This window comes from Takifugu flavidus, chromosome 19 (genome assembly GCF_003711565.1).
Source record: "Takifugu flavidus isolate HTHZ2018 chromosome 19, ASM371156v2, whole genome shotgun sequence".
Lineage (NCBI taxonomy): Eukaryota > Metazoa > Chordata > Actinopteri > Tetraodontiformes > Tetraodontidae > Takifugu > Takifugu flavidus.
The window spans coordinates 75,001-100,619 of record NC_079538.1 but is presented as its reverse complement, the minus strand read 5'-3'; the positions used below and the strand labels follow the sequence as shown (position 1 = coordinate 100,619).

The 25,619-nt window shown below is 43.9% G+C and overlaps 2 protein-coding genes across 3 annotated transcripts in view; one reads left to right on the top strand and one right to left on the bottom strand.

The window, feature by feature from the left end:
- Positions 1-25,619, top strand: part of LOC130516645 (uncharacterized) — an 86,610-nt gene that overhangs the window by 3,026 nt on the left and 57,965 nt on the right. The window lies entirely within an intron of this gene.
- The window catches only part of gopc (golgi-associated PDZ and coiled-coil motif containing), a 43,299-nt gene continuing 19,032 nt past the window's right edge, over positions 1,353-25,619 (bottom strand). For both annotated transcript variants that reach the window (XM_057017854.1, XM_057017855.1), the window contains 6 exons: positions 19,305-19,480; positions 17,286-17,451; positions 14,647-14,742; positions 3,054-3,218; positions 2,813-2,978; positions 1,353-1,678 (listed from right to left, as the gene is read on the bottom strand). In XM_057017854.1, coding sequence (XP_056873834.1) covers positions 1,569-1,678; positions 2,813-2,978; positions 3,054-3,218; positions 14,647-14,742; positions 17,286-17,451; positions 19,305-19,480 — 879 coding nt within the window. In that variant the 3' untranslated portion in view covers positions 1,353-1,568. The remainder of the gene's footprint in view (positions 1,679-2,812; positions 2,979-3,053; positions 3,219-14,646; positions 14,743-17,285; positions 17,452-19,304; positions 19,481-25,619) is intronic.

Below are 25,619 nucleotides of genomic sequence, written 5' to 3'. Positions count from 1 at the left end.
AAAATAGAAGATTCTACAGGTGGGCCATCGGGAAGTTTTAGATTGTTCATTGCTTGAGTAAAAAGGCATAAACAACGTAATTTGTGTGTAGCTGATACAAACGTATATTTCAAGGTAGCTGCATTACAGACACCATTAGAAAAAAAAGCGTTTACCGGTAGAATATATTTGTTTATGTTGCTAAGCGGATTAAATTAAAAGAAAAGTTAAAAAATCCTGACGTGATGAAAATTGGGATTTAAGGTCTCTGTATAAACATACAAGTGAAAAGAGTGGCTGTTGTTTCTTACCCGTCTGTTCGTCACTCGTCAGTGACTCGTCTCTTACGGTAATAAAAACATCTACCGGTACTGAATGTTTTCGATCTCATTTTTCATATTACTACGTGGGATACCTGCGGCTTAAAATCCGGTGCGGCTTGTATAAGTACAAAATTGATTTTCTTTCTAAAATTAGATTATGCGGGTTTTAATCAGGTGCGCTCTGCAGTCCAGAAATTACGGTATGTGTGTTCCATTTTGCCTCTCTATTGACCTGTAGCAGATTTAACACATAGGTCAAGTTATGATAACTGTATTTCAAAAATTTGTATTTTCAGTCATTTAATAAAGACTAACAAGATTTTAAAATATCTGGAGCATTTTATGGACAGGCGTAACCTGGGTCACTAGTATATACATGTTTAAATCTGTGAGGCCTTAATTGAACTGGAAAACTTGTTAAAAGAAGGCTAAATCAGTTTATAAAAAAGCAACAAACCAGGGCCAGTTTGAAAGAATAAGGAGCTCATATCTAAAACCGTATACCCTTTAGTTTTAGGATCAGATTCATAGGACAAATAAAAGTAAACATTTAGCAGAATGAGGCATAAACCTGTCACCTTGTCAAGTAGTGTTATGGTACAGGTGTCTATGGCTGATTGGAGCTATGTTGAAGTGAAGCAGGACATGCTGGCTGGTCTACAGCTGATGCTTTTTCCAGCATTCCTGAAAATGGTCATCTGAACAAAAGTGGTCATAATTACAGATGAGTAAATGCCATATTTTTCTGAAAATCATTGAAATCAGGGCTGAGATTCTACACCTTTAAAATTTTAATTATGGTATTGGGCCCAATGAATAATATCAATATTGTGAAAAAATAAACACAAAATAAACAAAAAAGGGTTTCCATAAAAGAGAAACCTAAAAGAAATGAGCAGTACTTTTCCTAAGTGGGGTACGCACAATGATATTGGAGCAGTTTCTATCCTGATTTTCCTCTTCCCACCAAGAACAGCAAACACCCAACTGGCAATCTTAAGTATTATAATTAGGATAGTAATTATCATAACAAAATCCACCATTTAGAACCACTTTTCCTTTCCGTTTTAATAAATATACATACGTGCACAATCACCGCATCAAGTCCAGGCACATTTCTAAATTCCACCGAGCTCAACCACCAAGAGGAATGATACAGGATGTGAAGGAGAGATAGCTTTCCCTTTTCCCTGGACTTACAGAATTCTCTGATTACAATTCTTTGGGGGAGGGTTGTTCAGCCCTCTTGTCATCGGTGAAGACTGTTCATTCAGTCTCAGTAGGGTGTGACAGAATTGCATGCGAAGGCGTCTCACTGAAGGTTTCAGCTTCTGGTCCATTTTCTGGTCTCTGGTTTGTGGATATCTTGTCCAGAACTGTAAGAAAACCATGTATTCATGGTCACATATTTTTGAAAAGGAAATTATTTGGGTACAAAGGCCAACTCAAAACTTATTAACTTCTACAATAACAGTGTAAGGATTTGTAATTGTTTAGAATTGCACTACTGTATCCACATGACTGCAGCATTGCTGCTTCCTTGATGCTTTGACCTTGGAACTTGTTTAGAGTGTTGCTAACTGTGGCATCGTGGCAGCTCATAGAACCTTTACTCTGCACATGCTGCACAACAGGAGCTACAAGCATCACACTGCTTCTTCGTCTCCTCCCTGGCTGTGTGTTATCCATTGGTGCTTCCTAGTGTCACTCTAACATAACAGCATTACAGAACAAACCATCCATTACTGGGGTATCATGTTGGGAAACTTCCTTCTCTCATCCTTTCTCGATTTTTTTGGGGGGGGCTTAAGGCTTCAGAAATGCGGCTGCAAGGATCCATAGAACACATCTTCAAAAAATGCAAGATGACTAGGATGGGAAAACTCCTGCACAGAACAATGGCCACCATCATCAATATTTCTCCAATAGCATTCGCCCACAGATGTGTGGTGATTCTAATTGAAAGAAATTATTTTTTTGTCTTCTTGACCACTTTATCCCTTTCGGGGTGCTGGAGCCTATCCGAGCTGCATATGGGCAAAGGTAGGGTCCCCCCTGGATAAATCCCCACTTCATCTAACTTCATCTTCTATGTGAGCAGTTGTGGGTTCAGTGCCTTACTCAGGGGTACCTCGGCAGTACTCTGAAGGTGTTCTGGCACCTTCTCCTTCTACCAGAACACCTTCCATGTTTTGTTCAACTGCGAACTTCTCAGCTCAGCTCCCAACAGAGTGAACTAGCAGAGTGAAAGCTGGTGGATAGAATCCCACCAGCTTGTCCTGGAGTTGAGGTCTCCTCTGGATTTGAGATGTGACGATATTATTTCTCTAAAGGTGGATGTTTTCAATCCACGAATAAGTGGTACAGACAGGGATTAGACACAAGAGGAACTGCTTAAGCCTGACCACTTGAGTGAACTTCGATGTCACAGTCAAATATGGGCTTTCAGTGTGCATTTTTCCAATTATCCAAACTTTTTTATATGTTGTACATCCCAGATTCAACCTTACCATTAAGTGATGCTGAACTGTTACTGGCTGCTGTTGTGCTGCTGGTATCAAGTTCATCCAGGTAGAGCCGGTAGTGATGGCCATTGTCATCTTCATATTCCACATTTTCATCATCACTGTCCAGTTCTGGAGCCACATACACCACCTCAAACTCAATCTGTCCTTGCTGAAATACACACGATAAGCACATGAAGAGCAAGTGTGTTGATATGATTTCTGCCGATTTACACACATGAATTACCTGCTGGGACAAAATGGTAACAGCCTCTTTGTGTTTGGCATCTCGTAAGTTGACTCCATTGACGGCGAGGATGGCATCACCTACGTGCAGGCCTCCGCATCTTTCTGCAGGCTGACTCACATGAATCTCTGAAATCAGGATGGGGACACCGTGCTCTTTACCACCCTGATGAGTAGAAACAGAAGAGACAACGATTTCATAGGTAATTCCTCATTTTATGCATTGTGATAAAATACAGATACTGATGAGCAGTAATCTATTGTTCCAATCTATTAATTAACCACAAATATGAAAAGCCTGATCATCTGAAGGGGAAGACAGAAAAGCCAGTTCTGCTTTTAGTTGTATATCGGCCCCCCGCTGGGCCACATTCTGAGTCCCTGTGTCAGTCATACCCAATAATGTTAAAAACGACACAGTTAGTGTTATAACAAGTTAAACTTAAAACAACATAACGATTGAAGCAGATTATGCCAGAAAACACCTCATGCACATAGTAGTATGATAGTATAGTGGTTAGTGTTCTCAGTGAAAAGGGTTAGGGCTCAGGTCCCAAAGGGACCACTTGACTTTAGTGAACTGAATAAGTTTATGTGAACAACAAGATAAACACAGGACAACAATGTAAAATATAGCAACCACCCCCAAAATAATTCTCTCTCTCTGTATTGCTCTTTTTTGGAGACCAAGTACTGGTTTAATTGATCTCATAATTATTGCCTGATATCTCTGTGTTGCAAATTAAGTATGTATGACTACATTACAGTAAATGTTGGTGTGTATTATTAAATTTAATATTGAGATAATTCTTGGCAGTTTAGGCTGTAGGTGTTTGGTTTCCAGCTTATTTATTTGTCTATTATTATCCCAAGGAACGTGTGTGTGCGTACGCATTATCCATTCTCCTCTCGATAACCTTGCTGTAGAGGATCAACCGTATCTTATGCTGGATACAACAGTGCTATTTTCTGATTGGCTGAAGGGTAGTTGATCTTGTTGACTAGGATGTGTCAGACTCCTGTGAGCTCCACTATGTCCAATGCATCTTGCTACACGTTCCACTCCACATATAGAGGCTAGCTATTATATTGCTCATTTAATTGCTAAATGAGCTTTTTCTCAGATGCTCAGATTGTTTGAAAGACAAAGGAACAAGACAAGGATAAAATGACACCCCAATATCAACTTGAGTTGTTCACCAACTTATCAATGAAATGGTAGAAGATGTTGAGCAAACAGCCGGGTTGAAAGATGGTATGATATCTAGTGTAGAAGCTATATACCATGACTGTATGTTGACATATGTTGTGTTGCAAGTGTGTGCTGTGCATCTGTGGCTGTGGGGGGTGTGGTCTGGCAGACAGTTTGGAATGAAATAGTTAATCACCAGTTATTCACCTGTTGTTTTTAGGGTTAGGGTTTATAATATAAAATAATGTTTTTTTTCTTTGTCAGAAGAAAAGAGAAGTTTAAAAGCAGTTGCTCTCTGGCACCTCTCAATGTAGAGAGTGATCGCTGATCAGTCAGAGTGGCATGCTAACAGCCAACCATGTAGCAGTATAAAGTTTGGCTGTCATCTCTTTTGGATTCTTCTTGCAGAGTGAGATCGCACATAGCAAATTAGTGCTGCAGCCAGTGAAGAAATGTCCAAATAACTCTTTAAAAGCCTCCAGGTGATCCAAAATGCCACAGCTAGAGTTCTGACAGGTATTGACAAAAGAGATCGCATTACTGTATTTTCATGACCATAAGGCGCACTGTATTAAAAGGTGCAGTCTCAGTTATGGGTGCTATTTCTGCATTTAAAACATACATAAGGCGCACCGTATTATTAGGCGCATAGTGAAACATACAGTAAAAATGACAACGGAAGTAAAACAGTGAGTTTCGACACATTTATTGAACAAAATATTAATTCTTCCGCCACAAAACCATCAAAGTTTTCATCTTCTGTATCTGAATTAAACAGCTGCACTATTTCAATGTCCAACATCCCGAATTTCCTCTTCTTAATCATCATGAATCGGACTCAGCGACCGGTTCCGGTTCAGCGTTTATTTTGTGAAAGCTCTGACAATACATGAAGACGGTATCATAGCCCATGCGTCTACAATCCACCCACATATGGTGGCATAACTTGCCCGCCGCTGCCTCATAGTCTTTGTGAAAGAGTGTTCGCCTTCCGTCATCCAGCGCTCTGTCCGTTTCCGTGGCAGCCGAGAACCACAGTGAACGACGACTTCTCGTGCCCCGTTGTGCGTATCGCCACCGTGCTGGTCCCTTTTTCTCCACTTTGTGGGTCAAAGGGATGTTAAAAGTCAGAGGGATCTCATCCATGTTGGTGATGTGGCTGGGCGCGGTTATCTTGTCGCGGCAGTAGGTGCGGAAGATGGCCACCCCCTCCTGGTAATCCGCGGGCAGTCGCTGCGCAACAGTTGTCCTCGCGCGTATGGAGAGATGCCGCCTCCTCATAAAGCGAAAACACTAAGATTGCTCGATTGCCATTTTCAGCCGCATATTCGATGGCCTGCAGTTTAAAGTAAGCCTCATTCATACGCGTCTCGCTTAACCGGCGCCATTTTAGGGGATCCTTATGCGTAAGTGTGCCACTAATCGATTGGCGGAGCGTTTACCGTAGTGCACCCACCAAAGGCGCACAGCAGATTTTGAAACGCAGTCCACACACAAGGCGCACCATATTATAAGGTGCACCATCGATTTTTGAGAAAATCTCAGTGTTTTAGGTGCGCCTTATAGTCGTGAAAATACGGTACTCCTGTACAGGTGTCTCTTCATTGGCTGCCCGTTAAATTTAGAATAATTTTCAATATCCTTCTTCTGACCTTCAAGGTCCTCAGAGGCCTACCCGGAGGAGCTAGTGACACTCTATCATCCAAAAAGACCGCTCCACTCTCAGAATGTTGGTCTACTTGTGGTCCCCAGAATCTCTATGGGTAGAATGGGCGGCCAAACATTTAGCTACCAGCCCCCCCTGCTGTGGAACCAGCTCCCTGTCCAGGTATGGGAGGCTGACTCCATCTCTACTTTTAAGATCAGACTTAAAACCTACCTCTTTGAAAAAGCTTACGATCACTAATTCTGTAGTTGCAGTTATCCTAGACAGACAAATTATCATACTTAGGGGGTCGTCTAATTATTAGGTTATCATCTTAGTCATGCTGCCATAGGCCAGGGCTGCCGGGTTCCAGAAACATGATCACCTGACAGGCCTCTGTCACCCCACTGGGTTATGGTCTCCTCTCCTCCTCACCAAGTAGACCAGCAATGTTATTTCTTGTGTAGTTTTTTGCCCTCCCCCCTCCGTTTTCATCTACAGGTATCGCCGCATTACGCTGACCTACTGACCTCTGACCCCGCTTACCCATGCAACTCTACCAGCAGTTTTATTATAATTAATATAATTAATGTATCTGCCAGGTATGTATGAAATTCCAGGTATGTTGAAAATGTTCCTGTATTTTTGTCATATTTTAGCAGTGTGCTATTGTTGATTATTAGTGACTCATTAACAAGATTATTTCAAATTGGTACTTAATATCAGAAAGGTTGTTGACATCTGCTGTGGAATACAACTTCTTAGCCTCCAATTCAGGTCTAGCCATCCTCGCGGCTGGCGAGCCACATGTAGCTCTGTCGGTTTCATGCAGCTGTTACGTTCATGTTGCATTTTGGGTTTGTGTTATTTTAACTATACATCCATCATGTGTGTAGATGCAAATGGCTTCGAACATAGAGCAGCGTAGGCCTACCAAATTCACTCTCAAAATGGCTGGGAAAAATGCACAGCAAAACAAAAATCAGGAGAACACAGGATGTTTTTAACACTTTGGTTTTTTGATTGAATGCATTGCCAAGCCATTCTGCCTTATATGTCAGACATTATTAGCATTTCAAGTATTCAAATCATCAGTGGCACTTCAGTTCAATCCATTCCAACATTGACCAGGAATTTCCAAAGGGAACTGAACATTGCAAGCACAATTTGCTCACAGTGAAAGGTCAAGAAGAAAAGCAGACACACAGTTGTTCCAAAAATTTATCAAGCACTCAGAGCCTGTAAAGCTAGAACATTGCACAGGCGAAAAAGAAATACAGTGAGGAGTTTGAAAACCCCACTTTTCGCAGATGAGGCTGCAGATCATTTGGACATGATTGATCTTTGTGAAGAGGGCCAAATGAAACTTGATTACAGAGAGGGGAACATTGAATTCTGGAAATGCATGCCAATGGATAAGTACCGAAATATCAAAAGGGCTGTCAATGCTTGGGCCAACATACGTCTGTAAGTCTGTATTGTCTAGTAAAACACCTGAAATCAAAGCATCAATCTGTTCTGATAGACATACATGAATAATTGCTTTCAGTGACAACAATTTAGATTCAGATTCAGGTCCTTTATTTGTCCCACACGGGGAAATTTACAGCGCAACAGCAGCAAGAGCATGCAGAGAAAAATAAAATAAAAATAAAAATAAAATGGAATAAAATTGGGAATATACAAAGAGGATGTGTATATACAATAATCCAGATAAATGGATACTTAGCCCCTGTATACCTGTACATAGTACAGAGGGTGAATACAATATACATATCAGAATATATAATATTCAGTCTGTGCTAGTGGGTGTTATGTTTATTGTGCAGTCTGACAGCAGCCGGCAGGAAAGATCTGTGATACCTCTCCTTCACACAGCAAGGGTGGAGCAGCCGCTCACTGAATGAGCTGCCCAGTGCTGCCAGGGTGTCCTGTATTGGGTGGGACGTGTTGTTCAACATGGATGACAGCTTAGCCATCATCCTCCCGTTTCCCACCACCTCCACCGAGTCCAGGGGACATCCAAGGACAGAGCTGGCCCTCCTTACCAGTCTGTCCATCCTCTTCCTGTCCCTGTCTGTGATGCTACTGGACCAGCAGACTATCCCATAAAAGATGGCTGATCCCACCACAGAGTCATAGAAAGTCCTCAGGAGTGGTCCCTGCACTCCAAAAGACTTCAGAGAGTTCCTCCTGAGCAGGAACAGTCTGCTATTGCCCTTCTTGACAAGGTGTTGTGTGTCCAGTCCAGGTTATTGTTTAGGTGAACACCCAGGTACTTATAGGACTCCACCACGTCAACATCCGTTTCCAGGATGTTCACCGGTGCAGGCGTTTTTTTTTTTTTACACCTGCAGAGATCCACCACCAGCTCCTTGGTTTTGCTAGCGTTGATCTGGAGGTTGTTCCGCAGGCTCCAGTCCACAAAGTACTGAGTCACAGTGTTTTAGATCGACGTATCCCTTCTTCCCTTACCCTCGTGTCAGGTTATGTACCCCGATCCTACAAGGTGGCAGTGATTAAGCCGTTGCTTAAAAAAACCATCACTGGATCCTGACGTATTAGCAAATTATAGGCCAATATCCAACCTTCCTTTTATCTCTAAAGTTCTTTATTATTATTATTTTTTTTTTTAATCGCCAACCTTCGACTCGTCTCCGAGATCTCCAGAACACCGGAGGCTGCTCACTCTACCCGGCCGGGCGGGAGTGCCCGCAGGCGGCGTCGAGATAGTAAACAAAGGCGCGGTAAGCGCGGAGGCCTACGAGCTAAGCTAAAGCTAACACCGCATCGGCTCCCCTTACCCAGTATTTTCCTCACTAATGTACGGTCTCTGGCGAACAAGATGGACGAGTTACGACTGTGCATCACCAATAACAGATACGGATTATGGACTCGAACGTCATGATTTTTACAGAAACATGGTTAAACAGCAGTTTTCCCAACAGTGCTATTGAGTTTGCTGGTCACCACATTCATCGTGCCGTCAGGACAGCAGACGGCTCCGGCAAGACCAGAGGCGGAGGTTTGTGCATTTATATAAACCAAGCTTGGTGCACTAACTCCGTTACCACCGAGAGTCACTGCTCACCTAATGCGGAATTTCTCATAGTTAAATGCAGATCATTTTACCTCCCAAGAGAACTCACATCAGCCATAGTTACTGCTGTTTACATAACCGGATGCTAATGCTAAGCTTGCACTGAAAGAACTACATGCAGCCATTAGCAAACAGCAGACAACACACCCTGAGGCTGCTTTTATTGTTGCGGGGGACTTCAACCATGCAAATTTGAAGACAGTCCTCCCCAGATTTTATCAACATGTCTCTTGCCACACGAGAGGAGAGAGAACATTGGACCATGTTTATTCCAACATAGCTGGAGCTTACAAAGCTACATCCCTCCCCCACATTGGACAGTCAGACCACCTCTCTCTCATTCTCTCCCCAAAGTATTCACCACTCATTCAACGGGTGGAACCCACAGTGAGGACAATAAAGGTGTGGCCTGAGGGGACAGACTTCGGGTTGCAGGACCGGTTCAAACACACAGACTGGAATACATTTGCCACTAAGGCAACCTGTGACTCTCACATTGACATCGAATGCTATGCCTCATCTGTACTGGACTACATCTCCAACTCCACCAGTGTCACCACCCAGAAACAGATCACCATGTACCCTAATCAGAAGCCCTGGATGAATAGGGTTGTCCGTCTCCTGCTGAAGGCCTGTAACATCGCCTTCCGATCGGGGGATGCACAAACCTACAGCACAGCCAGAGCCTGAAGCGGGGTATTAAGAAAGCCAAACACGACTACAAGCTGAAGGTAGAAGGGCACTTCTCCAACTCCAACCCCCGATCTACTGTATGTGGCAGGGCATTCAAGTCATCAGCAACTACAAGCCCATCAACCCCTCTCCCCCCTCAACTGACATCTCCTTCCTTAATCAGCTAAAAAACTTCTATGCTCGGTTTGAGAAGGACAACCATGAACAAGCGAGCAAGGTAGAGCTGACTGCTGGCCACCAACCCTTAACTTTCTCTACCACTGATGTCAGAGCGGAACTGAGCAGGATCAATCCACGCAAAGCTGCGGGCCCCGATGGCATCCCTGGACGCGTGCTCAGAACTTGTGCTGCGGAGTTAGCAGGGGTCCTGACGGACTTATTCAATCTATCCCTGGCTCATGCAGTTGTGCCGACCTGCTTCAAATCCACCTCCATTGTGCCAGTACCAAAACATCCCACCCCAGCTTCTCTCAATGACTATTGTCCAGGAGCACTCACTCCTATCATAACAAAGTGCTTAGAGCAGCTGGTCTTGGCACAACTCAAATCCTGTCTCCACCCAACCCTGGACCCCCATCAGTACGCCTATTGTAAGAACAGGAGCACAGAAGATGCAGTCTCCACAGTACTGCACTCTGTCCTCTAACACCTGGACAATAAAGACACATACGCCCGAATGCTGTTCAAAGACTTCAGTTCAGCATTTAACACTGTCATCCCCTCCAAGCTGATAACCAAACTAAAGGATCTGGGCATCAGCACCTCCATCTGCAACTGGTTATTGGACTTTCTGACCAATAGACCACAACATGTGCGGTTAGATCATCACTGCTCCCCTCCCCTCACTGTAAACACTGGAGTACCACAAGGCTGTGTGATGAGCCCATTCCTCTACTCCCTTTTCACCCACGACTGCAGAGCTCTACATGGTTCCAACACCATCATCACCATCAGCTACTGCAGCACCGGCAGAGGAACAGCCTGTTTGAGATGTTTCAGTCAGGCTTTAGAGCTCATCACAGCACAGAAACAGCACTTCTTAAAGTTACTAATGATCTTCTCATAGCTTCAGATCATGGACTGGTCTCTATGCTGGTTCTGCTGGATCTCACTGCTGCTTTTGAAACAGTTGATCACAGCATCCTGTTACATAGACTGGAACATGTGATTGGGATTAAAGGGACAGCACTAAACTGGTTTAGATCATATTTATCTGATAGATACCAGTTTGCTCATGTCCATGGTGCTCCCTCTTCATACAGTAGGGTTAGCCATGGGGTTCCTCAAGGTTCTGTACTTGGACCAATCCTCTTCACCTTGTACATGCATCCCTTAGGGAACATTATTCGGCAGCATGGGATAAATTTTCATTGTTATGCTGATGACACTCAGCTTTATTTATCCATGAAACCAGAGGAGACAGAGAAGTTAGTGAAGCTCCAGACCTGTCTTAAAGACATAAAGTCGTGGATGTCTTCAAATTTCCTCCTCCTTAACTCAGGAAAAACTGAGGTCATGGTGTTTGGTCCTGAACCTCTCAGGGATAGATTAGATCACATGATCACTCTAGATGGTATCTCATTAACATCTAGTCTCTCTGTGAGGAATCTAGGAGTAACTTTTGATCAAAATCTCTCATTCAACTCACACATTAAATTAGTCTCTAGAAGTGCCTTTTTTCACCTGAGGAACATCTCAAAGATCAGGAAACTACTGACGCGGCCTGATGCTGAAAAGTTAATTCATGCTTTTGTTACTTCCAGGCTGGACTATTGTAATTCTTTATTATCAGGGTGTCCAAACAACTCTTTAAGAAGCCTCCAGTTGATCCAAAATGCTGCAGCCAGAGTTCTGACAGGTATTGACAAAAGAGATCACATAACTCCTGTAATGGCGTCGCTTCATTGGCTGCCCGTTAAATTTAGAATAATTTTTAAAACCCTTCTTCTGACCTACAAGGTCCTCAGAGGCGTAGCTCCATCCTACCTGGAGGAGCTAGTGATACCTTACCAGCCCAATAGACCGCTACGCTCTCAGAATGCTGGTCTACTTGTGGTTCCCAGAGTTTCTAGGAGTAGAATGGGGGGCCGAGCATTTAGCTACCAGGCCCCCCTGCTATGGAATCAGCTCCCTGTCCAGGTACGGGAGGCTGACTCCATTGCTACTTTTAAGATCAGACTTAAAACCTACCTCTTTGAAAAAGCTTATTGTTGTTAATTTTGTAGTTCCAGTTACTATCATAGATAGAAAAATTATCATACTTAGGGGGTCGTCTAATCATTAGGTCACATTCTAGCTATGCTGTTATAGGCCAAGGCTGCCGGGGTCCGGAAACATGATCACCTGACAGGCCTCTGTCACCCCACTGGGTCATGGTTTCCTCTCCTCTCCTTTCCTCCTCCTCATCAAGCAGACTAGTTATGATGATTCCTGTGTAGTTTTTCTGCTTCTCCCCCCGCTCCCCTCTCTGTTTATTTACAGGTATCGCCGCCTTTCGGAGCTGCATGATGACCTCCGGCCCCGCTGACCCGTTGTATAGTGTATTTTTGTGTGTGTTTCTGTGCTCTGTGCCTCTCCTCTCCTGTCCTCTCCTTCTCCCCTCCTCTCCCTCTCCCCTCCTCCTCTCTCTTTACCCAGCCGGCCATCAGCAGGAGGGTCCCCCTACATGAGCCTGGTCCTGCTCAAGGTTTCTTCCTGTTAAAGGGGAGTTTTTCCTTGCCACTGTTGCTTGTCTGGGGTTAGGCCCTGGGATTCTGGAAAGCGCCTTGAAATAATTTTGATTGTATAAGACGCTATATAAATAATGATTGATTTGATTTGATCATCAAGTTCGCAGATGACACCACGGTGATTGGCTTCATCAAGGATAACGATGAGTCAGCTTACAGGGAGGAAGTGGACCATTTAGCTACGTGGTGCCACAACAACAACCTGCTGCTCAACACCAATAAAACTAAAGAACTCGTCCTGGACTTCAGGAGGAAGGCGGACATCCACCCACCCGTCCACATCAACGGAGTAGCGGTGGAGCGTGTGTCCAGCTTCAAATTCCTGGGGATCCACCTCTCACAGGACCTCACCTGGACGACTAACTGCTCCAGTTTGGTGAAAAAGGCTCACCAGTGTCTCTTCTTCCTGAGGCATTGCAGAAGGTGGTGAAAACCGCCCAGCGAATAGCTGGAGCTTCTCTTCCTGCCATCGAGGACATATACAGGAGGCGTTGTCACAGGAGGGCCAAGAAGGTCACTAAAGACTCCTGTCACCCAGCGCATGGACTGTTTACCCTCATGCCCTCTGGGAGGCGCTACAGGAGCCTCCGGACAAAAACCACCAGATTCTATCCAGAAGGCGAAACATCTTCAAGAGAAGAAACCCAGTCCAGTTGACATAGAAAACTACCTTGGAAGTATCAGGTATGTGTGAACTGAAGGTCATGAGAGAGGAGGAGGTGGGACAGGAGGAACAGTCTATTGGGGGCACAGACAGTGGCGGGGGTAGCAGCAGTGGAGACTGGGTTGGGGGAGGGGTGGGTGCCTGATCAAATCTATTGAACAAGTTCAGGTCGTTAGCCCACCCCCGGTCACCCACAGGTTGGGACTTCTGCCCCTTGAAGCCCGTGATGGTCGTCAGTCCCTTCCATACCCCACAGATGTTGTTCTGCTGCAGCTGGTTTTCCATCTTCCTCCTGTAGTTGTCCTTCTCCTGTCTGATCTTCCTCCTGAGTTCCCTCTGCACAGTCTTCAGCTCCTCCTTGTCTCCAGACACAAAAGCCCTCTTCTCCTCCTTCAGGAGGGCCTTTATGTCTGGAGTGATCCAGGGCTTGCTGTTGGAGAAACTCCGTACAGTCCTGGTGGGTACGGTATTCTCCACACAAAAATTAATATAATCCGTTTTGCATTGGGTGAGATTGTCAATGTCCTCCCCATGGGCGTCGCTGAATACATCCCACAGGGTTGTGTTGAGACAGTCTTTCAGGGCCTCCTCGGCTTCTTCGGACCATTTCTTCACTGTGCGGGTGACAGCAGGCTGCCTCTGTACAAGAGGTTTGTACACAGGCTGGAGGTGTACAAGGTTGTGGTCGGCACAGCCCAGGGGAGGGAGTGGGAGAGAGTGGTATGCCTCCTTGGTGTTGGCATAGAACAAGTCCAGTGTTTTATTGTCCCTGGTGTGGCAAGTGACGTACTGGGTGAATTTGGGCAGAGAAGATAAATGGAGAGGCATGATTGAGGTCTCCAGAGATGAGGAGGAGGGGGTCAGGGTGTTGTGTCTGCAGCCTGCTCACTGCTGAGAGCAGGACATCACTGGCCGCATGAGCGTTAGCAGAGGGGGAGATCTACACAACCACAGCGAGGGCATGTGTGAACTCCCTCGGCAGGTAGTGAGGCCTCATGCTAACGGCTAACAACTGACTATAAACCAGATTTGAAAATGATTGTTGAGAGCAATGAATGCCAGATGTCCCAGTAAGCAACATGTATGCTAAGAGAAGAAAATGTTGAAAATTGATGAAAATTGTAAATTTTAGTTTCGTTTATAGACCTCTACTGAATATTGAAGTGAGAGTTTGTCTGTGGGATACTGTGTGCAGTGTTCATTGCTGAAAATAACTGGCCTGTGGTCTTAGTTCTGCAGGAGTCAGTTGTTGTCATCATGTTGAGACATTTAGGGTAATTGTGGCAGAGCAGAGGTCTCTGCGTCTGTAAGAGAGTATGGGATGGGGCAGTTCATGTGTGTGATGTGGCTCTTTGCAATTCATTTCCAGTAGGTTTGATTATTGTAATGGTGTCTTTACAGCTCTTCTCAATCAGAAATCTGTCAGCTGCAGTTTAATCAGAAAGCTGCATGGTTGAGATGTTCCATCTATTCTTTACCTCCTAGCATTTTCTTCCCTCTTGTTATGTACTGGGCTGGTAGTGTGTTGTGTGTGTAAAGATGAAGTACATAGTGTAAGTAGGATATCTTACTGTAATGGAGATTCCAAGTCCCTCATGGTCATCTTTTACAAGTATCACCTTCCTGATAGGGCCAACTCCTTGTGTTTTCTTCAACATTTCTGGGACCTGAAATTAAATATGCAAAATCAGCGTTGTAAACATTTGAGAAGAGGGATGACAGTACTCTTAAGTAACTCTCTTAAGATGTTAAAAGTAGGGCAGTGAACAGAGGCAGGATTGGAAAACAAAATATTTTAAAAAAAATAACCATGCACTGTATAAGAACAGTCCACATTTACAAACCATGACAAATGTGTTTGTATATCTGTAATATCCTTATCACAAATTTGTCTTTTATAAACTCAGTTTTTGTTTAACAAAACCATAAAAGAAAGAAAAGGGTTAGGCTAAATAAATGGACAAAGGAAAAGTAAGTAAAAGAAGTCCACTCTATAAGCAGGGAGCACAGAGCAGCGGGGCGAGACTCCATCAGGTAACAAGTTCAAGACCAATACTGCTTTCACACTGAAGTTAGTGCATCGGTGAGAGATGTTGTGGCGGCCGAGCATGTCCAAATCACCAGCAGTAGCAGGTCTGACCCCCTACTGAAAGGGGCCTGGTTCTTTATGCCCTCCCTCTCACACGTCATCATCATCATCATCCGCATCGTTCCACCTTTACGTGTGCTGCAACACTGAGGGGGCAACAGTGGACAGCATAGATGTCAGAGAGTCCATGGGCAGCCTTCTTGTTACCATTTTGTCCCTTTGCAACGTTTCCAAGCTCAGCACAGACTGAACAATGTGCAAGTGTCCATTTAGAGGAGGAGGATGGAATTTGGGGCTCATCTGGAGAGATTGTAAGGTACAGTAGCTTGTTGAATGTATGGCTTCAGTGATGAGGATACTAAGAGAAGGAGTAACTAAGTCTTGAACTCCTGACAACAGAGGAGGACAGGGAGGTGCCCGGGGGTGCAGCTAGCTGAGAGCTGGAGACACTCAGGAGGGTTAGCCAGTGCTTAGTGGCCGTACAGTCATGAGCAACATTGCTCATCGGGCCACTCAGAGCGTGCCAGGCTGCTTATATCAGCATCAATAACTGGGAGCAGCACAGAAGCTGAAATCTGCTCGTCACTTTCTTCTTCTCTACAGAAGCTGAGCAGCTGCTGGATCTGCTGATCTTGTCCTCAGCTGCCATGACGAACAGAAAGCTACACAAGCTGTAAATAAGGCATTCCTGATGGGTGGGATGTCCTGAGCATGACCTACTTCACGTATGTGTTCCACTGAAGATTGTGGAGCTCCACTTTTGATTTGGTTGACTGAAAAAAGGGCCACAAGTCTCTTCAGAGACCAGACTCTGGACAGGAAGTCCAGTGATCAAACCACAATGTGACAGGCAGGAACAGCAACGTTATCAGCAAATTAAGCATGACGACATGGGAGGTCTTTTCATGTTGCAGCAGTCACATTTCTATGGCATTTTTCCACTACACTGTATGGGCTCTACACATTCTGGTTCCAGTAGTTTTCCATCGCGCCAAGGTGGTAGCGATGGGAAACTATCTCCTCTCTACCTGTCCTCCCCCTTCTTCTCTCTCTCTACCCAGCCGGCCACAGCATCACAGGAGGGTCCCCCTACATGAGCCTTGTCCTACTCAAGGTTTCTTCCTGTTAAAGGGGAGTTTTTCCTTGCCACTGTTGCTTGTCTGGGGTTAGGCCCTGGGATTCTGGAAAGCGCCTTGAAATAATTTTTATTGTAAAAGACGCTATATAAATAAAGATTGATTTAAAGATTGATTTGAAGGCGGTCTGAACCTTTTGTTATGCCAATAGCCAATAAACAGAACCGTGGAGGACATGGAAATGTCTCTGATAAAGGTTTGGTTTGTTCTGTTAGCTCTTTTCTTCTTAAAATACAGAAATCACAATCTAAAAACCCTACATTCACACAACTTAAATGCACACCCAGCACGAGACTGCGACACACAAAAGCAACTTTTTAAATAATATCACAGATTAGCTCCCTCTGGGTTCTGCCATCTATCAATAATACTAAAAAATGTCTGTGCCTCATTGTTTAGTAAAACAAATGAAGAATCTCTGCTACTATTGGAAATGTTAAAAATGGTGGGTTTGAGCTTTGAGTTACTGTCGTGACCCGTCATTGATGTGGCCAATCAGAGCATTGACAGACCTGCATTAACATAATGATATTGACTTGGGTAGGAAAATGTACCAGTACCTACCTGGTACTGGTATGGCATGTATGCATGAAAAAGCGGTTCCCCTTTATCTCTGCGTCAGCGCTGTTTGTGATACTGAAGTAGACACCTGCAGCTTATAGTCAAATGTGGCTTATTTGCGTAAAAAGTTGATTAACTTCTTAACCTCAAATTTCAGAGTCACTTAAATTTAGGTGCGCCTTAATACACTGGAAATTACTGCAATATGTGACTCCACAGCACTCTCTACAGAGCCAGTTGAAACTGTCTGTGCAGCTTTGGCTAGTTACCTGTATGAATGAAATCTGTTTTGTAATTATGTCAAATAATGTTTGTCCCCACTCAAAAAAACAAACAAAACTGAAACATACTCATCTTGAGTCTTTTGCAATTACAAGTTATATCTCAAGTGTGAAAACAAGTTAGCCTTGAGCTTTATACTCACATGGTCTGCAGGAGAGGGAAGAGGTTTCTTCGCATCATTACGACCTCTGCATGCACGTATAACCGTCTTATGGCGATGGAGATGAATCTCTGCCTCCAGTTGGTTCCACAACTTGTCATGTGCGGGTCCTTTCATGTCACGGCCCAGTAACTGGATCTGTTGCACCCTGCAAGGCAAATGTGACTCTGCTGACCACATTGCTGACACAGTTATTTTGTGTGGTACAGTACAGTGGGACCTCTACTACGAACGTCTCTACATGCGGAATTTTCAGGTTACGAAACGTCTCAACGGGAAAATATTTCCTCTTGTTACGAAAGAAATTTCAGGACAAGAAAGGCAAAAATACGCTACCGCTGCTACTCGCAGCTCACGGAGTTTAGCGAACGCAAACATGCTTGTAGCTGCTCTGCCATTGGCTATCGCCGAGCATCTTCCTGTCATCCCATTGGCTAGGAGGGACGTCAATCTGTACAAGTTTGTGTGTATCCCAGCGTCACCTTCGTTTAACTTTTATTTATTGTGGGTGTTCGTATGCGGGAACAAAGCAAGATGGCGAACACTCCTTCACAAAGACTATGAGGCAGCGGCGGGCAAGTTATGCCACCATATGCGGGTGGATGGTAGATGCATGGGCTATAATACCGTCTTCATGTATTGTAAGAGCTTTCACAAAAGCCGGCATCAACGCTGAAGCAGAACCGGTCGGTGAGTCTGATTCAGATGATGAAGAAGAGGAATTCGGGGTGTTGGACATTGAAATAGCGCAGCTGTTTAATTCAGATACAGAAGATGAACTTTGATGGTTTTGTGGCGGAAAAATGAATATTTTGTTCAATAAATGTGTCAAAACTCACTGTTTTACTTCCGTTGTCATTTTTTACTGTATGTATTAGCATGCGCCAAATAATACGGTACACCCATAACTGAGACTGTGCCTTTTATTACAGTGCGCCTTATGGTCGTGAAAATACGGTAATCAGTTGACCCATGCTAGTGGCATCAGTAAGGCTCTATATGAGCGGCAGTGAGCCGACCCTTGAGCTAGGCTAGGAAAGACCACATTAAATGCGACCAAGATGGGAAGAATGAATCAAAGTACTGTCGGTTGGAATATTTTAAAATGGAGCATTAAGGCAACGCTACAGCAACAGGCAACCTGCTAGATGGAGATTTTCCACAGCGGGGACGAAAACTGCTTTCAACATGACGAACATGGTTCCACGGTTGAGTAACATGTGACCAGCACAATTCTAGGAGTTCACTGCTGTAACTCAGGCCATCTTGAGTTGCTTCAGACATCATTTGAGTTTGTCTATGCATGTCTATGATGCATATTTACTTTTGTACATTGATTGCATAATAAATAAAGCTGCAGCAGTGTTGAGCGACCCTCTCATGCTCATTGGACTGTGGCAGTGGCAAATGTCAGGTTTTCAGTCACCAGTTTTCACCAGTTTCAACCTGTGTGCAAAGTGTGAGACTCCAAATGTACTGTGTACTTTCCAGTCACCAGTAGGTGGTGCTATTAGTGTAATTTAATAGTGACAAAGCGATCTCGTCAGTTTCAAGAATAACAAATAATTAAGGGATAACTTAGATTTGTTTTTTTACTCCATCGCCAGTATCAGATTGGGATTCAAACTCAGATGACTTGGGAAGAAGGGGAGGATTTGCTCATTTAAAAATAAGTTAATTTTGTTTCTTTTTTTTAACCATGTATGATATTAGTTTGGTTTTTCCAATTGAATTGTTAACATTTATAGGTCACATTAAGCAGTAAAAAACTATTACATGGATTCCCGTGGTCTTAATTTCATCACAAATCCATATTTTTCTACATGTTATCACATCACACTCAATTCATTTCAAGTACATATTACATGCTTTTGACAGGTTGACAGGAGTTAAGAATTTACGTTTGATGAAAAAAAAATAAAATAATTAAGACTCCTTGTTATGAAAGTGCATTTTAATTTGGTCATGCTGTGATATTTAGCCTCAGTTTCAAGTCATTACCTGCCAGCCAGTTCTTTGTCCAAGTATTTTGCAGCCAGTCTCGCGCCGTACACCTCAGCCTGCAATACCGCAATATGCCTACGGAGGGCCTCGGTTTCTTTCTTACATTGCCTTACTTCCATCTCCAACTTTGCCTCTGATAATTTTTTCTTCTTCTTGGTTTCGAGCTCTTGTTCCTGGAAACAAACATAACATGCACAATCATGTCAAGAAGTGAAAAAGAAATTAACTAGCCAAACATTCCATCAATGTGCAGCATGTTGTTTTTGAGATACTGTTTTTGGCTTTGTTGTGAATTAAGAGGATTCCTCTAAGGATAAAAGTCTAATGTGTATTAATACAAGAATGGATACAATCATTGGAACAATATTGATAACACTGCATTTAAGGACTTTATGGGAATGAAACAACAACTCTACATTTTCTGAACTTTTAACAGGAAGAAAGTGGACCAGGCTCATATGGAGGTCCTCCAGCTGATAGCTTGCTGAGTAAAGGAGGAGCAAAAGGGGATGTTTAGCAGATGGGGCAGAAAGAGGAAAAGACAGCATCTTTTAAAGCTACATCATTGTCAATGAAAACGCCTGGATAAAATTTTTAAAATTTAGAAGGCAATTATAAGAAAGTACAAATGCTAAGAAGAGCAATAGCCACCTAATGGTGACAATGACCCCCAACAAGTAACAGTGGCATGGAAAAACTCCCCTTTAACAGGAAGAAACCTTGAGCAGGACCAGGCTCATGTAGGGGGACCCTCCTGCTGATGGCCAACTGGGTAGAGAGAAAGGAGAAGGGGGAGGACAGGTAGAGGAGAGAATAGGCAGAGATCATAGAAATACATTAATAATACAAGCTGCTGGTATAAGAGTAGAGTGGTTCAGCAGGGTCGGAGGACGGCAGGCCAGCATAAAGGTGGCTAGACTTGTTGATGGATACGGGGGGGGCAGAGAAACTATACAAGAAAAATATCATCAATGGTCTACTCAGAGGAGAGGAGAGGTAGCCATGACCCAGCAGGGTGACAGGTCTGTCAGGTGATCGTGCTTCTGGACCCCGGCAGCCTCGGTCTAGAGCAGCGTAACTAAGATGTTAACCTAATACAGGGGTCGGCAACCCAAAATGTTGGAAGAGCCATATTGGACCAAAACAAGAAACAAATCTGTCTGGAGTCGCAAAAAATTAAAAGCCTTATATAAGGCTTATAATAAAGGCAACACATGCTGTAAGTGTCTATATTAGCTGTATTAGCCTACTTTCCAAATGATAAGTAGGCTACAAATACATAATGAGCATTCATGATAAAATGTTTATTTTCCCTGCAGCGCATCCTGGAGAGAATGACGCATCACATGACCATTCTGCTGTACGATGGCCCTTTAAGTTTAACTTCTATTATAATGAGATGTTGAAATTAAATATTTATTATACACATTTATACACCATTGGAAAACTTTAAAAATGTTTGTCACGTTTTTCCTCCTACAGAAATTATATTAAAACAATTTCCATTTTCATATTTTTTAAAAAGCTCCAGGGAGCCACAAGGGCAGCGCTAAAGAGCTGCATGTGGCTCCAGAGCCGCGGGTTGCCGACCCCTGACCTAATAAGTAGACAACCCCCTAAGTATTCAAATTCCCTATGGGGAAGTAAATCTTGAATCTTGAAGTATGATAATTTGTCTGTCTAGGACAGTAACTGCAACTACAGAATAGAACAATAAGCTTTTTCAAAGAGGTAGGTTTTAAGTCTAATCTTAAAAGTAGAGATGGAGTCAGCCTCCCGTACCTGGACAGGGAGCTAGTTCCACAGCAGGGGGGGCTGGTAGCTAAATGCTCAGCCCCCTATTCTACCCTTAGAGACTCTGTGGACCACAAGTAGACCAGCATTCTGAAAACGGAGTGGTCTATTAGATGATAAGGTGTCACTAGCTCCTCCAGGTAGGATGGAGCTAGGCCTCTGAGGACCTTGTAGGTCAGAAGAAGAATTTTAAAAATTAGTCTAAATTTAATGGGCAGCCAATGAAGAGACACCAGTACAGGAGTTATGCGATCTCTTTTGTCATTACCTGTCAGAACTGTATGCGCAGCATTTTGGATCACCTGGCGGCTTCTTAAAGAGATGTTTGGACACCCTGATAATAAAGAATTTCAATAGTCCAGCCTGGAAGTAACAGATGCATGGACTAACTTTTCAGCATTATGCTGCATCAGTAGTTTCCTAATCTTTGTGATGTTCCTCAGGTGAAAAAAGGCACTTCTAGAGACTAATTTAATGTGTGAGTTGAATGAGAGATTTTGATCAAAAGTTACTCCAAGATTCCTCACAGAGAGACTAGATGCTAAGGAGATACAATCTAGAGTGATCTTGTGATCTAATCAATCCCTGAGAGGTTCAAGACCAAACACCATGACCTCAGTTTGTATGAGTTAATGAGGAGGACATTTGAAGACATCCAAGACTTTATGTCTTTAAGACAGGTCTGAAGCTTCACTATCTGCTCTGTCTCCTCTGGTTCATGGATAAATATAGCTGAGTGTCATCAGCATAACAATGAAAATTTATTCCATGCTGCCGTATAATGTTACCTAAGGGAACCATGTACAAGGTGAAAAGGACTGGTCCAAGTACAGAACCTTGTGGAACTCCATGGCTAACCCTACTGTAAGAAGAGGGAACGCCATGGACAGGAGCAAACTGGTATCTATCTGATAAATAAGATATAAACCAGTCTAGTGCTGTCCCTTTAATCCCAATCACATGTTCCAGTCTATGTAACAGGATGCTGTGATCAACTGTATCAAAAGCAGCACTGAGATCCAGCAGAACCAGCATAGAAACCACTGCATGATCAGAAGCTATAAGAAGATCATTAGTAACTTTAAGAAGTGCTGTTTCTGTGCTGTGATGAGCTCTAAAGCCTGACTGAAACATCTCAAACAGGCTGTTTCTCTGCAGGTGCTCCAGTAACTGAGTCACCACCACCTTCTCAAGAATTTTAGAGATAAAAGGAAGGTTGGATATCGGCCTATAATTTGCTAATACGTCAAGATCCAGTGATGGTTTTTTAAGCAAAGGCTTAATCACTGCCACCTTGTAGGACCAGGGTACATAACCTGTCACTAAAGTACACATGCAGAGAAAGCAGGAGAGCAACCAGTAAAGAAACTGCAAGGACAAGGTAAAAAAAAAAAAAAAGGGAATGTCACATTAACCCTAACCCTATTGAGAGTAATACTGCATGTAAGTTCTTTACTTACATGTGAAACTACAATTCTACAGTTTTCTAATGCTTTACCCCTTCCAACCAACGTAACGAAGAAGTGAAAGCGCAATAGTTTTTATTATATTTTTTAATAACTACATTACATTGTGTTTTAAGTGATAACAGTGATTATGTTTAGAAAAGAGTGTCATATAGTTTTACATGATCACAAATTAATAAACGATGCTACTGTAAAACAATGTTCAGAATGTCCAGAAAAGAAGTGTGTGATTGGATGTCTGTAAAACAATGACCTAAAACATGTTGATGATTGTGAAATTGTGTAGGGTTGCTGCTCTGCTGACCTGAGAACCATTTATTTCACAGATAAGTGTTTAAGTATGTTATAGCTTCATAAGAAAGCAATGAGGTGAGGTTTATCACTAACGATGCATATTAACTGTAATCAATGTAGTTACACAAATGTCAAAAGGGTGGTGAGGGTGTCAAAGATAAAAGTAAAATTGCTGGAAAAACTTTAAAATTCAAAGAACCAGCACTCAAAAAATTTTAATGACTTTTCACATGAGAAAACCTGATGATTGGGGATTGAGGCTGATAAACTATGCTTATTCTAAGCACAATGTGCAGCTAACAGGAGGGCTGGGGGGGAGGCTAAATTCTTCGGGTGTGTGCCCAGCTCTCTAATTTTTTAACTTGTATCAAAGGGCACATGGTAATCTAAGATGGATTTCCAGGTGAAATGTTGAAGAGGTTCTTTGGTTTTGCTTGCCCCAGATGACTAAAAGTTTTTACGTCTTATCTCACCATTCAAAGTATTATGTAAAACGCATATTTACAAGTTGGGCATTATGCATAATCCCTCCCAACAAGTTTACATTACGACCCTCACAACAACCTGGTGGACAAGACTGGTTGGATATACCCACTTTTAAACTTCCTAAAACCCCAAATAACTTAAGAAAAAAGTTAATTTATTGTGATTATCCACTCCAGGAACTGGAAAAGCCATTGTCAGACTACAATACTACCATCTATATTTATGGACTGCCCAAGATCCCCAAAAAAGGGACCCCCACCTCAGACCAATAGTAAGTAGCATCATTCTGCCACCCATCCATCCATTCTCTACCGCTTATCCGGGGTCGGGTCGCGGGGGCAGCAGCCTAAGGAGAGAAGCCCATACTTCCCTCTCCCCAGCTACTTCTTCTAGCTCATCCGGAGGGATCCCCAGGCGTTCCCAGGCCAGTCGAGAGACATAGGCTCTCCAACGTGTCCTGGGTCTTCCCGGGGGTCTCCTACCGGAGGGACATGCCCTGAACACCTCACCAGGGAGGCGTCCAGGGGGCATCCTAACTAGATGCCCAAGCCACCTCATCTGGCTCCTCTCAACGCGGAGGAGCAGCAACTCTACTCCGAGCTCCTCATGGATGGCAGAGTTTCTCACCCTCTCTCTAAGAGAGAGCTCAGCCACCCTACGGAGGAAGCTCATTTCGGCCGCTTGTACCCATGATCTTGTTCTTTCGGTCATTACCCAAAACTCGCGGGTGCATTGTGTTTTGGGTAGCGGCCGGAGGCAGGGACCTTGGCGGTCTGATCCCCAGCTGCATAAACTGGCTCATTCTGCCACATATTTCTAAATACTTGGCTTCCATTTTGGCAACACCCCACACCACATCAAAGACTCTCAGGACTTTCCTAAAAAGGTTGGTGGTCTCAAACTACAACCAGAAGAAACCATGGTATCCTACAACATCACATGCCTTTTCATGTGCATCCATACCACCGAAACAATAGAGACCACCCACAAGTGCCTTCTATTGGACAAGAACCTTCCAGAAAGAACAGCCTTAACACCCACCCAAATTTGCATAATGCTGGACGTGTGTTTGAATGCCACCTACTTCCAGTACAGAGAATGCTTCTCCAGGCAGAAACATGGCTGCGCCATGGGTTCGCCAGTATCTCCCATAGTTGCCAATCTATACATGGAGAAGGTTGAAGTCCAAGCCCTGACATCCTTCACGGGATCCACCCCAAGCCACTGGCTTAGATATTTGGACGACATCTGGGTCAAGAATCAAACACGAGAATTGGAAGCGTTCTCGACCCAACTCGACAAACCAGATGATTATGTCAAATTCACCAGGAAAGACGTAAAAGAAGACAGACAGTCTGGCCTTAAGATTGCGGAGAACAAAAATCTCACTGGTGATGTTTACAGAAAGCCCACACACAACGATTAGCACCTCATCACCTCCTGGAAAACAAGTTGGGTGTCCAAAACCACCACTTGATGATTTGGATGTAATTTGTTGTTGAGGAGCAACAGAGCTAAATATGCAAGATCTGAAACAAGCATACATACATCCATCCATCCATCCATCATCGGGTTGCGGGGGTAGCAGCCTAAGAAGAGAGGCCCAGACTTCCCTCTACCCAGCTACTTCTTCCACCTCGTCCGGGGGGGATCCCCAGGCGTTCCCAGACCAGTCGAGAGACATAGTCTCTCCAACATGGGGGGAGGGACATGCCATGAACTCCTCATCAGGGAGGCATACAAGGGGCATTCTAACGAGATGCCCAAGCCACCTCATCTGGCTCCTCTCAACGTGGAGGAGCAGCGGCTCTACTCCGAGCTCCTCCCGGATGGCAGAGTTTCTCACCCTATCTCTAAGAGAGAGCTCAGCCACCCTACGGAGGAAGCTCATTTCGGCCGCTTGTACCCGTGATCTTGTTCTTTCGGTCATTACCCAAAACTCATGACCATAGTTGAGGGTAGGAACGAAGATCGACCGGTAAATCGAGAGTTCCCCGTTTGGCTCAGCTCCCTCTTCACCACAACGGACTGGTGCAGAGTCTGCATTACTGCTGATGCCGCACCGATCCGCCTGTCGATCTCCTGCTCCATTCTTCCCTCACTCGTGAACAAGACCCCGAGGTACTTGAACTCCTCCACTAGGGGCAGGATCTCCTCCTTGACCCGGAGAAGGAACTCCACCTTTTTCCGGTTGAGAACCATGGACTCGGATTTGGAGGTGCTTATTCTCATTCCAGCCGTTTCACAAGCGGCGGTGAACCGATCCAGTGAT